Source organism: Seriola lalandi, unplaced genomic scaffold (assembly GCF_002814215.2).
Source record: "Seriola lalandi dorsalis isolate HSWRI2012SDOR001 ecotype SW California unplaced genomic scaffold, Sedor1 jcf7180002054522, whole genome shotgun sequence".
In the NCBI taxonomy this organism is placed as follows: domain Eukaryota; kingdom Metazoa; phylum Chordata; class Actinopteri; order Carangiformes; family Carangidae; genus Seriola; species Seriola lalandi.
The window spans coordinates 378721-392547 of NW_019525075.1; the positions used below are offsets into that span (position 1 = coordinate 378721).

General features: G+C 39.7%; 1 protein-coding gene across 1 annotated transcript; it reads right to left on the reverse strand.

Annotated features, from left to right (window-relative positions):
- Positions 1-2: 2 nt before the first annotated feature.
- nuak2 (NUAK family, SNF1-like kinase, 2) lies at positions 3-10843 on the reverse strand. The gene is made up of 6 exons (XM_023414188.2): positions 10293-10843; positions 5796-5916; positions 5095-5246; positions 3880-3945; positions 3288-3540; positions 3-3171 (listed from the first exon to the last, which is right to left on the reverse strand). The coding sequence occupies exons 1-6, from the start codon at positions 10527-10529 to the stop codon at positions 2117-2119; spliced, it is 1884 nt and encodes a 627-aa protein (XP_023269956.1). The 5' UTR covers positions 10530-10843; the 3' UTR covers positions 3-2116.
- Between the last annotated feature and the right edge of the window lie 2984 nt (positions 10844-13827).

Genomic DNA, 13827 nt, shown 5'->3' on the forward strand with positions numbered 1-13827 from the left:
ACTTGAGTTCTTTGTTGTTTTTTTTTTATTGTTTTTTTATTGATTTCCTCATCCCAGTCACAAAAGCAGATCACATGGCCATATAAATGGTAAGCCAGTAACTTTGGCAAACATGGTTTTTGTTGCAGTCAAAGAGAAAAAAATATGAATAGAGCCTTCATACCTGCAACTTCTGGGACAAAGGGAAGGACAAAACAGCGATGAAATCCCCAGATGCACATCAAATGATACAAGAATGAAACCTGTCTTCCCAAAGGCTGAAGACATGTTTTCTCTGTCGCACTTCAATAGTAAAAGATAAGTTATCAGTGACAATGAGTATCGCTCATTCTTTATTGGGGAATTCCTAGTTTACTTTTGCATAAGTACAGGCTTCAAATCCCAGATGAGCCTCGTCGTGTGTCAAAAAATTATTCTTTACATTCCAGTTTCCAATAAACAGCATGTTGTTCAACTTTTGTTACATGAACTTAATACTCAAATACTCAAATGACAACTGATAAATAAATTGTATGGTTATCAAGTTTCGATGGTCTGATAAGGTGCTGCTCCAGGAACTGGCTTGATGTTCTAATTTAATGCCAGCATACCGATCAAATTAGGTAACCAGTGCGCATCATGAAATTTCAACAACATCATCAACATTTTGATGTACCTTTCTCTGGCAGCCAGGGGGTATTTCACAAGACAGGAGTAGGATGTCAACCAGATAACCACAAAGAGTGGCATGAAATATCTTGTCAAACTAACTCATGATCATCATCAGTGTGCATAATTCGTGACTTTAACTTTTAAACCCAATATATAAGTTATGTTTAATAGGTTGAGTAGCCAGGATGTAGTATTGTACTTTTTTTTTTTTAACAGATGGCTAAACATCTAATCCGGCTTTGTGAAATACTGTACCACCCCAGGTGTCTTTTAAATTAAAACGCAAAGTTCAATTTCAACCGAGCTCCATGACTGATCTTCAGAAATTCAGTTGAAAGGTTACACATTAAGTGTGCGCCACATTATACACAGCATACAGTAAGTAGCTGGGGCTCATGGTTCACTTTCAAAAACAAGGTGCTGACTTCAAATTTGACTCAGTCATCCCCACCTTTCCTGTGAAACTGTCACCTGCATACATAGAGTCAGCGGCCACCTGTGCACTTGTAACAGCGTAGGCTTGGTAGCAAAAGCAGGTTCTACTGGTTACACTTGTTGTAACTCAAAGGTGTCATGATTATTATTCAAGTCATTATCCAAATTTAGAACAAGTCATTTCAAGAAATAAAACGATAATAAAAATTAAAAAAATTAAAAAAAAAACTCTGACAGCTGAAGTCCCTGAAACAAACAAACGTCCTCTTGGCACTTTTTTCTAGTGCTTTAAATAAAAGCTGAAAAAAAGGTCTGGTAACATTAATGTTCTTTGGTATCCATGCAATGTAATTTTCCCACATCCTAAAACTCAGTAAAAAATCTGTAGTATATGGTACATGAGCCCATCCTAACATTGAAACTGTGTGTTATTGCTGTTATTGCTAGATAAACATAAAGTTGGCAGAAAGCTAGAATCCAAAAGAGTTATTAAGTCATAAACACTTTGTCAAGCTGACCTGACCAAATGAAGCAATATTTAAAACACCAGTCCTACTGTGACGGTGTAAAAACAGTTTTCTAATTTATTGTTACTTGAGTTATATGTTCTACAAACTCAGACCAGTGTTTTGGTTTCAAGGTGCATTTTCTCATTAACTACACTTTTGATAGTTAAGCTCTCATGTTGAAAACTAGAGCTCCTGGTCGAACAACAGCAGCTTTCTTCTCCTGAGGATCTTTGAAATGGACATTTTCAATGCACTCGGTTTTGTAAAACACTGTGCCATATTTAGTCCGTTTTAGTCAAAAGCATCTTCTATCATTCACCATCTTAAATACAATCTGATGTTTAACGAGAAACCTCCTCCCTTTTTGGTGATGTGCAATTCCTTTAGCCAAAACAATACAGCGTGCTGGTAGTTTCACATAATGCACTTTGGCTGTCATGCCTTCAGTACTTTACAGTCATTTAAAAGTTCTGAATAAAAAAACAGTTATTTAGTCAGTGTCCTTTACTAATTACTGGTCTTCAGCTTGCTGCAGAGCCTGCATGGAGAACCATGGCTTGTCTGTAAGCTTCGGTTACATTATCACAGTCTGTGATGGAAAAGGCGCTGTCAGCCACTCCAGACTCATAGCAGTTCCAGGGCCTCAGCAACCCATCCCCAAGAATCCCATGTTCTTGGATGTCCAGCAGGTTGTCTGCAGACACACACGCTCTCATGCTAGCCTTGGCTGGTTTATCCATTTGTGTTGAAGGTCCCACACGGTCTGGCAGATCCAGCTGATCAAAGGACTCTGAAGACAGGATGCTGTCCTCACTGATGGCGCCACTTGGTCTGGACCTGGTAACGCCACAGGGTAAAGACACTGCCAACTGATCTAAAGAGCCAAACTCCTGCAACCCACCTGAGGAGAACTTTCCGTTACGCTTCAGGATGCCCTTCCTATAAGTTGGTGCTGAAGGGCACTCTTTATTTTGTGGTACCCAGCCTGAGTCACTGTTCTCAGGAGAGGAGGAGTAATATCCCGACTCTTGCTCTGTCGGCTTCTTTAGGATACCTTTGCGAGGCAGCATTGCAGCTGATGGGGCATTAGATGGTGCAGACAAACCCAAAATGTTCTGAGGCTCTGCTGGACCTGCAGCTGGGGTTTCACTCATCACTTTCTGTTTCACACTGTTACGTCTCTTGAGGATACCCTTTGAGGGACGGCTGTCTGTGCTTCCTTCATGAACCGTCTGGGAGACATTGTTTTCCTTTCGTGACCTTCGCAGAGAGCGCTGTCGGACTACATCCCCTCCACCGCCGCCTTGTGAGCGGAGCAGGCAGCGCATCTTCGAGCCGTTCTCCAGTAAAGGCCTGGATGTACGACGGAGCCAACCAGCAACACTGGCCAACCCGGCAGGGTGTGATGTTGATGGAGAGACTGGTGAAGAGGTGTGCTCTGCTGAGCTGCTCTTTGTCTCTGCCAGTAATGGCTGCTGGTAACCCCAGTTGAGCCACCAGTGTCCTGCAATCTCCTCTATAGTAGCTCTGCGCTCAGGATTTACCATCAGCATCCAGCGGATAAGTCCACATGCGTCTGATAGAAATAGGAATAAAAAGGGAAATCGACATTGTCACAAAATGAAGTACAAAGTATATATATCAAAGTGATGTTTCAGTCCCTTTGAAGAAGAGTTAAACTGAAAAACTCACCAGAGGGGTTATTGGGTTTACGGTAGTTTCCAGTGCTGATCTGCTGAACCAATGTCTTGTAGTTGTTTCCATCAAATGGCATGGTGCCATGAACCATAGTATATAACAACACACCCAGAGACCAAGTGTCCACCTCTGGCCCACGGTATGGCCGTCCATTGACTATCTCTGGGGAAGCATACAGAGGGCTGCCACAAAAGGTTTGAAGATACTCGTCGCCATGGTAGAGGTTTGACAGGCCAAAGTCTGCAATCTGCCAAGAACAAGAAACAGACGTCAAGCTGAGCCAAGTCACATCTGTTATCAGATTACTACAGAGAATATCCAACTTCACTATCCCCTATCAATTAGTCTTAAGGATGATCATACTACTGATTTAAAATATTAAAGATTTCATGGTGATATATTAAACTTTACTACCTTTGTAACAACCATCACACACAGTCATTTATAATCTCACCCTTACACAATAAATTAAAAAAACAAGACAAAACACAGGGAATATATTTTTAATAATCATGACTTTGTGTGTGGATGGCACAGGTGTTCAAATGCTCATTTACTTCTGTGCAGGCTTGTTCCTCACACATACCTTAACATTGCCGTTGCCATCTAGTAAAATATTCTCCAGTTTCAGGTCCCGGTGAACTATTCCATTCTAAAAAAAAAAAAGGAAGAAAAAAAAAAAAAGATATCAGTTTTCCATGACAATATCATTTTTACAATAATAAATTCTCCACCCAGGCCATTACACATCAGATTACTCGAAAGGTGTCTGTAGGATTAGTTTTTACTGGGTCAGAACACATTCTTCTCCAAGTGAAGATTGTTTTCTGGTACGTCAGCTATGCTCCATTGTCCTCCACTCTGCAGGGGGGAATGCCTTTGACTCAGGCAGAGTTTGAATCCGTTTTGCTTTCAAAAATTCGGGTCAGCTACTTCTTCCGTATGGGTACTTGTTGTAGCAACGGACACATTCTTTTGTAGGGTTGTGTTAGGTAGCATTTTAATTGTTATTATGAAAATGTAGGAATGAAGAAATTCAGCACCATGCCAAATGTAACGGATAAAATGAATTTAGATGGCCTTTTCCTAACTGCTTTACAAAATATACTCTATAAAATATTTAACAAAACATCAGCACTCAATGAAAGTAAAAAAAAACAAAAAAAAAACAGATGGTTAACACAGAATATGACAGGACAATTTACTCTGTAAACATTGTTCAGCAAACAAATGCTGTGCAAAGTGCTGAAGAGCCACACTAAAACATAGTGTGCTCTAAATGTTCGTCAACTGAATGTGTGTGTGTGTGTGTGTGTGTGTGTGTGTGTGTGTGTGTGTGTGTGTGTGTGTGTGTGTGTGTGTGTGTGTGTGTGTGTGTGTAGAGCCCTTCTGTTCCATCACACCCTCATTAAACTGTGAGACCATGCGTGTGTGTGCTGGGACGGCTGGCCTTTAGCCCTGACGCTAGCTCTCTACAGACCAACTGTTCATGTCGCCCCGCATCGTTCTCACAGGCTCCCTGTTCAGAACAGCAGGCTGACTGTGCACAATACCCATTATGTAACTTTGGGGGTGCCAGGGCCCTGGAAAAACAACAACGAGCTGAGCAGCCAGTCTGAGTGGAGCTCTGCGTCATTAGGTGTGACGTCCTGGCCAAGAGTGAAGATTTGACAAGGCTAATATACTGTTACTCTACCATGCCCACAACTTAAGTTTTTATGCAAGATTTACAATTTCCCCTTGATTCTGCTTCATGTAAACAATTTTATATATTCTGCATGAAAGCACTGATTTGCCTTACCTGATGGCAGTAGTGCACAGCTGATACAATTTGTCTGAAGAAGTGCCTGGCCTCTCGTTCAGAGATGTGCCTCTTGTCACAGGTGTAGTCATACAGGTCCCCACGGCTGGCGTACTCCATCACGATCACTATTTTGTCCTTGTTTTCAAAAACTGAAAGAACAAAAAACAAGAACACCTTTCAAATCCAACTGATAAGCCAAATAAAAACTGAATTAAATTATCTGCAATATTTGTCTTTAAAACCTGCAACTCCAAGCACTAAAAGAGGAAACTGGACTGTGCAAAGCCTCTTACAATATTTACAAATAAATACAACGTGTTCTGAACAACCCCTATTTCACACTGATTAGGATAAACGACGCCCCACGATAACTGTTCTGCATTGAGGTGGAGAAAGACCATCTCATCAGGCGTGAGTGGCACTGGAAGACACAAGGCTCTGCACATTATCCTGCAGCGCTGAATGGGTGCAGCAGAGAACCAATGCTTATATAACCTAGCACCGGTTTTCAGCACAAAGAGTTGCGTGACCAAACTCTGACTCTCAAACAGAGACTCATTGAGATGCGTCTTTTTCCTGGTGTCACATTTCACTCAGCGTGTGGCTTGAAGATACAGCCACCCCCGAGAGGTAAACAATGAAACCAAACCCAGACACACACATGCACACAAATATCATTAAGGTTTTGAGAACTGTACCTTCATATATGGTGATGATGTGTGGGTGGCAGAGTGAGGACATGATCTCAATTTCTCTGCGAATATGAACCAGGTCTTGCTCATCTTTGATCTTCTCCTTTCTGATGGACTTTATGGCGACCTTAAAAAGAAAAGGAAAATTTGACTTTTGGAGAAAAATACATTTTATTTTACACAATTATTTGAAAAGTAAGGTCCAAGTGTGACTAATTTCAGCGCTAGATAAATAAACCAACAGCTTTACTGTTGTTAAAAGGGTCAAACAGACAGGTACTTTAAAGCAGGACTGGTCTCAAGTGACAATTCCAGGATAATGGTAAATTTTAAAACATTAAAAACATGCAAGATGAGTCATTAAGTCAGTAAACCGACTCTGTAATGTCAGTTTACACAGTAAGATTTATCGCCCTGGAGTCTAAAGCAATCAGCAGACGTGCGTTTGATTGCTTATGAATTCAACTTTTCATTCATAAGAGTGAGAGATGAACCGTGGGCAGTGAACTGAAAACTCTGCTGTGTTGTTTCTAACAAGGCACAGGGAACGCCGGGGCAAGTATTGTCTGCTGGCATGTCTGCCAGGCCCATAGAATAAGGAATTTTAAATCTGAATAGCATCTGTCTGTATTTGTAGACCTGTCATTTACAGGATTTTCACAAGTCTGTATGCATGTCTTTATGTAGTGTTTGTCTATTTGAAGCTAAGATGCCTGGGATTCCTCCGTGCACTGAGTGCGTCATCAGTCTACCCCAAGGTTAAAGGGTGTCATGAGGCACCAGATGGCACTGGCGATGGGGTATCCTTGTTTACCCTCCTTAAAAACCCTCAAGGCTATAGACATGGTAGAAATGAGTAAAGCAACGACTTGTCATATCAGTTTCAACACACGACTGTCTCTCGCCATGAGTCACTGTCTGGCCCGGGTGCTTCTCTGGGTCAGCACAATATGCACACCACACAGACCTTTCTCCTGATTCTGGGAACTGAGGTTTCCTGCGTTTGTTTGCATAGCTGTCGGATGGGCTGAACTCACACTCATGATGAGTTCACACCCCTGTGAGGTTATGTGTGTGTGTGTGTGTGTGTGTGTATATGTGCGGTCTTTGTCACTGTCAGTCTGTTCCACACAGTAAGCACTGACAGGCTGAAAACTTTGATATTTCACACAGTGTTCTTGTACAAAGACACTAAAACCATATTTTTGCACTTAGACCGGTTGCACCAACTCTTCCTTAGTTCAAACCTAACCTGGTTATAACATTTACTAAATGAAAATTATGCATCACTTAATGAAAACGTGTTGCACTTGCACCTTACAAACTAGTTCTTATGCAACGATTAATTGTTAGTAATACTTAAACCAAATCATTTGCAGGTGTAACTCATGCATAGCTAAAGAAACAACAAAAAAAAACTTTGTCAATAGCCTGAATGAGCAAATAATGTCATTCATGTTTCGCTCAATTGGATATTTGGTTTCGTAGTATGACTACTGCTGAAAAAAGATGTATTAAACAAAATAGAAAAGACTGCATCTAAAATTACTGGCCACTGTCTCCGATCACTCTCTTCAATTTCTAAAGTTCGGCTTCACCAAGAAGTCCTGAATATTGTTAGAGATGATTCTCGGCCAGCAGCTCCTCGTGTGAGGAATCGCCCTCTCAGAGGAGGTTAGGTCCACTGTTTTGAATCTGAACAGTTTTAAAAGTTGTGAATGCTAAAGCTCTGGCATTTTAAGGCACATTTTGGTTTTTGGTTGATTATTTTTGTAATTACTTATAGTTCGCATATTTATTATGTCTAGGTCACTTATAGACCTCTTCCATTTAAGTTTTTTTTTAAGCAAATCAAATTTTTTACATCTCTGGTACTTGGTGTATTTTAAAAATGTTCCTATGTATATGGTTTTATTATTGTTGTGTCCGTCCTGTTGTACTGTTGCACACTAGGCAAATTCCTAACAAAAATTTTTGTAATAAAAGTTAACTCAGCGAAGATAATTGGTCCTTATAGCCTCGTGTTTCTTAGCAACTGATTTACACCATGATAAAGTCTTTACAGACTAAAACATTTTAAGGCTTAACTGCGCAACCTGATTTAGTCAACCAGTAAACCAGCTAGTTGTTCCTAAGAACTTAGGAAGGACCTCACACACAAACTTAGTAATTGATTGCAATAGCTGCCAGCCATTGTAGGTGCTTAATACAGCCGTCTTGTTAGATGTGTGAAGGCGTACATAGCATACATGTCGCGCACTGAGTGTGAGGTCAACCCTTCAACAATCTGTGCTGAAACCCCCCACCTAAATGGGTTATGTAATCAAATGTATGCACTTAGACAATGAGAGCAAATGTGTTGCCACAGTGCACACAAGATGAAGCCCTCTTTTATGTTGTGTCACTCCCTGTGTCAAATTACATATCATTGTCCATTATATAATAATACTAAGGTAGATGGACGAAAACAAAGCAAATGAATGTTTCTCCTTTTTCTACCCCATACTAACTGCTGTTTGTTTGGTGTGAATTCAAAATAGGCTTTCGAGCTAATCAGTATTTTGACATTTGAACATGTGTCTGAGGCGTGCAGATTGGGAAGCTGCCTGCAGGGATAAATCTCAGACACCAGCTCATATCATAAAAAAAACAGAGCACAGCAGCAGCAGCCAGACGTGTCAGACAGTGTGAGCGCAGTAGACAAGGCTGAACATGAATCACAGCCTGTTTACTGTAGGTACAGGAGGGAAATTCCTGACACTTTCTTCATTCACTTCCACTTACAACAAACATGATCTTTCAACACACAGCACTCCTGATAAAAGTGACTCTGATTTTCATCTACTTTGCATTTCCAGATGGAAATGTAATACATTAGCTCATGTAAACAACACATGCAACAGTTTGTAGACCTACATTCAGCCACCAGTTTATTAGGTACACCAAGCTTCATCTAAAATAGTCTAATAAAACAATAAAGCCTGCCTTCATAAGGGTTATCATGAAACAGTTTTAGAGAGGTGCTGAATCAACTTTATGGTCATTTTTTAGGCTGTAGTCTGCGGTGCTTTTGAACTGTACTGCATTATACTTCTCATATGTACCATAGACTTATTGAAATATGCACATTATCCATACATAGCTGTTTAAAAAGATTTAAAGGTCTTAAAAAATTGACAGATTCTGTTTGGGGTGGAGTACTGGGAGACTTTATCATCCACAAAACACATTACCATTTGTTTGCCAACTTTTCTACATCCCTTTTAAAGGCTTATCTATATCCAGTCTGTTTTAAATACCTCCCATTTCCCCTTAGGTCATGGGGAACTGGAATCCACCTGAAAGGCTAATTGTAATTTCCCCTCCTCCCTTCATCATGAACACAGAAAGAAATTTACCTAACTTTCCTGTCTAAAACTTCCTCCACGAACAAATTCACTTAAACGTTCCAAGGAAACGCCTTTCCTTTATACTTCCTTTAAAACTGTTGGAGGTGATTAAATAAAGCTTTTTGTCAAGTGAAAGATTTACAGCAATTAATTTTTGGCCGGACCGCAACAGTGGAGCCAGCCTTGTGATCGCAAATGTCTGTGACTGACTGAGTGATCATATTTCCACCACTGATCAGCCAAATGCCACGTGACTGAGTTGAAGTTTCCCCATTGACTGTTGATCTTTCAAAATTAATTTGCACAAACAGTTTCTAAGTTAACATGTCGTCTTAATGGGCCACGTATCAGTCACCATTTCAAAATTTTGCACATTGATCATACGCTCTCCAGTCATATACTAGGTTTTGACCTAGTCTTGTTGCTTTAGTCTTTGTAGGATGACCTCAAACATAAGTATTGATTTTGTTGTCAACTGATCTTTCATTTTACTTTGATGGACCACAAACAACCTGTTAAGATAAAACATGGGGATGGCCTGTGGAAAATGGTATATGAGAATACTTCTATTATTCTAATTTGGTTTACACAGAGGATCAAGACTGTGTGCTGTGCTTGTGCCAAACTCAAAACGATTAACAAAGAGTATTATTCACACATTTCTTAATTCAATGATAAAATTGCTTGAAATAAAAAAAGGACTACATTATTTCATATGGGTTGCAACTCACAAGACAAGAAAACCCCATAAAGCAAACACAATGGACTCTTGTGCAAACTTAACTTGGTTTGTCAGCTGACAAAGACTTCAGCAGTAGACACACTACTTTTATTATTCTACAATTCAGCAACATGACTTTTTCCACTAAGAGAAACTAGCAGCCAATAGTATATAGTGTTTTTTTTCTCTAATTAACATCCAAATGTAGAGTACCTGTGTGCAGACAGCAGGTCCTTTAAAAATAGCCCTCTATCTCTAAACAACAGGTGGCCAACAGGACGGTAGAGCAAACAGACCTTAATACTGACTGCAGATGTGCGCACCGTTGATAGAGGTAAATAATTGGATCACACAATAAAAAAAACAGTAAACGGAGGTGTGTTATATGCTTACCAGTCTACCGGATCTTTCCTTGGCTTTCTTCACCTTGCCATAGGTTCCTTTCCCCAGAGTCTCCAGAAACTCGTACCTGTGCTTCAGGTTGTGTTTGTGGTGGTGTCTCTTCACGGCTTGCTTTTTCACCGGCACCTGACACGGAGCTTTCCCAGCGGGAGTATTTTCATCGGGTGAAACTCCCCCGACAGATGGCCTACAGTTTGATGAAAGACGGGCAGCACTTAAGCCATCCATCCTGACAAAACGTTGTTGTCCTTTTTTTTCTTTTTCTTTTAAATTATTATTATTTTCGGACGCAGGTTTCCTTGTTTAGCAGCATTCCTCTGTGCGGAGCCCGGGTCGGTGTTGGAGCAAGCTGCTTCCAAAGGAGCTCAGGTACAGTTCAGATAAAGGTGGAAATATAAGATGGTCTTTTACCGGCTGTAAAGCATATTACTATAATTAAATGTTGAAGACAGAAACCGAAGCAGCAAACCTGAAGCCCACAGCGTCTGTCCTCTTCGTCGTTCTGGGACCTACTAGCAGCAGGTACACAGCACGCGGAGAGGAGCGCAGCACCGACTACAGACCGACACGTCAAACAGCCTGGGGGCGGTTCAGGTACACAGGAGCGTTTGATCTGCTACACCAGCCGGGGCCGGTTACTGTAACATTACAGACTGAAATCAGTACGTGTGTTATATTGCGTAGCTCTCTCTTTGTGTTTTTAAAAAAATATATTTTTAATTATTTATTTATTGTAAAAATATCTATTTTTCATTATGTGTTTTCAAGTCTCCAAGTTTAACCCAAATGTAAGTTCAATGGTGCTTCAGTGTTGTGTATGATTAACTAGCCTATAGAAGTAGCAGCAGTAGTATGGATTAATCATGTTGTTTATAAAATGTCAAATACAGTGAAAACTGATGATACGATCTCCCAAAAAGACTTAAAGGATTATTTGATAAACAAAATAGCTGCCAACTAATTATCTGTTGATTGACTAATTGTTGCAGGTCTAACATTAATAGCAGTAGTGGTACATAGCAAATAGATGTAGAAAGATGTAAAAGAAAGGGTAGGTGTAAGAAGTAGCTAAGCCAAATAAAACACTGAATCTAAGCTTTTGTGCAACTGCTGTACATTTGGTGTGCACGGAGACATAGAACAAGCGCACCAACCAAACAACTAAAACTAAATAAATAGTGTATAAAACAGTTAAAATAAGTTCCATCTTGACTTACTACAAAATTGAAATGCCACTTAAACATTAATGTATTACTAAAAAATATAATATAAAAATATAATCTATAATAGTTTAGAACTCACGGGAGACATTGTGGGTCTATGGATACTTCCCCCACAGCTCATAATAACAAGAGAGATTAGAAGAGAGAGAAGAGTAGCAATGAAAGTAAGGTGAATAACCGGTTAGACTATTACTATCAACTTGTGGATCATGTTGGCAATATTTACTTTATTAATTCAACAACAATTGAACATTACACCCACTGATAATGTCATTCAATTACTGCAGCCCTTTCCCTGAATTATCCACTTCTAAAAAACAAAACAAAAAAACCTAAATATTAATGAGCTGGCTTCATTTTCCAACATAACCTACTGTAGAATATATGTTTGCAAGAAGTTGTCTTAGTCATGTCATTATAGGTAAAGGCCACTAGAGTTCAGCATGTAGTCACCAGTTGCAAGAATGTGGGTTAACTGATTTGGATCAGTAGATTTCACTAACAGAAAACCTGAAACAGAGACTGACTCTGTCCAAAGTCATACTACACTACTTCATACTACATACTGACAACATGAACAGTTTTATTATGTCCAGTGTTTTTTATCTTATCGATCCCACTGCTTGAACTGAATGGTTCAATTTAATATTCAGTACATAATTAAAGTATACAGATTGTAACATCATTTCAGACACTGATGATGAGTGATCTGTAAACATCCTCAATTCAGATGTAATATACTCTGAGCCAGTTGGCTGCTCTCTAATTCAGTATATCTGCGTGAAGAGGGGACTCAATGGTGGAGTCCAGACACCATGCCCAAAACTGGTGATTGCTTTTTCTACATCAAAATTACTACAACATCTGAACATCAGAAATGTATGAGATATGAGTGGTATAGGAAAAGTGAAGTGGAAAAACAAAACTATAGACTGATTATTCTGTGAGAAAAGGAGAGAACAAGAGTTCTTTCATTGCACATGGTCATTCTTCTTTAAGCTCCATTATTCACACGCTGATGATGGCGTATATGATTATGTGTCTTGTTCCTTTGCCATACACGTTCATACACTGGAATTAATAATATGTGCAAATTAATTAGCCATTTAAGCGAGCTAATCCATAATTCAAAGTCAAAGATGACACAAGTATTTTTTTCCCTCTGTGAGTTTTATTGGGATCCTAACGGGAGCTTATTATTGCCAGAAGACAAAAACAAAAAGAGAAACAATTAAAAGTTATAAATTAAATAAAAACCAGTTGAAAGTATGAAATTGTAAATTAAAATCATGGGATACAAAGTCAAAATCTTAATGCGATGAAGCTGTCCTTGTGAGACTAACTCGAACTTCTCTCAGACCTAAGAGCTGTTTTAACCCTTGTGAATTACAAAGACTGCATTGCTGAAGACCTAACACTTGGGAACCTCAAACCAATGACTGACACAACATTTGACCATTCCCCCTGACTCAGTCTTAGGATGCATATTGTACCTGGGCTGTTAAGTACAAAACTGCAGAGAACCTTGAGTAAAAAAATGTTTTTGTAAAAAGGAGGACTTTCAAGTTTTGCATTAAGAAACTTTTAAAACTTTTAGCACAGTTTGAATGTCATTATTCAGTACTTACGCCAATGCAACGTTGTAAAGAAAGAACTGCAGTACAGTGTCTGTGTGTCCTGCTCCCGTCTGTAAAGGAGCTGAGTCCTTGGGGTTTTCCTCATTATTTCCCCTGCGCCTCTTAGTATCTACCTGCTAGTCCTTATCCCTGCTCCTTTGTGGAGGAGCTGAGGCCTGAGGTTGAGGGAGTAAACTCTTCCAACCTTTGAGAAACTGAGAACAGAGTTCAGGTTCACTTGCTGCTCAGGAAGCTTCTGGTGCTGAACAGGTACCTCTGGGTTCCTGACCAAGCAGCCATCACCTGCTGAGCAGCAGCAGCAGGACCACAAATGGGAGCAACGTCAGGAATATGAGCAGGAACACCAACAGGAACAGGAGGATACAATCCAATATAGTATTTATAGTGAAATCAAGCTTCAACAAACAAATTCAGGGTCCAATCCACACAAAACAACAGACGCTGATGTGTTTACACCTGTATGTCTTTTCTTCATGACATCTAACTGATTAATCAACTAATCATTTCACCTATTTTAGTAGGCTATTGGCTTGTTTCTGGCTGTTTCAGGAAATAATGAAATTGTAATTTATATTGGGGATTATGGAAGCCCTGAGAAAAAAAAATGGTGATCTGAAGTCTGGTCTAAATTGTTTTCTCTCCTGTGTTTATGATTTAAGACCAGGT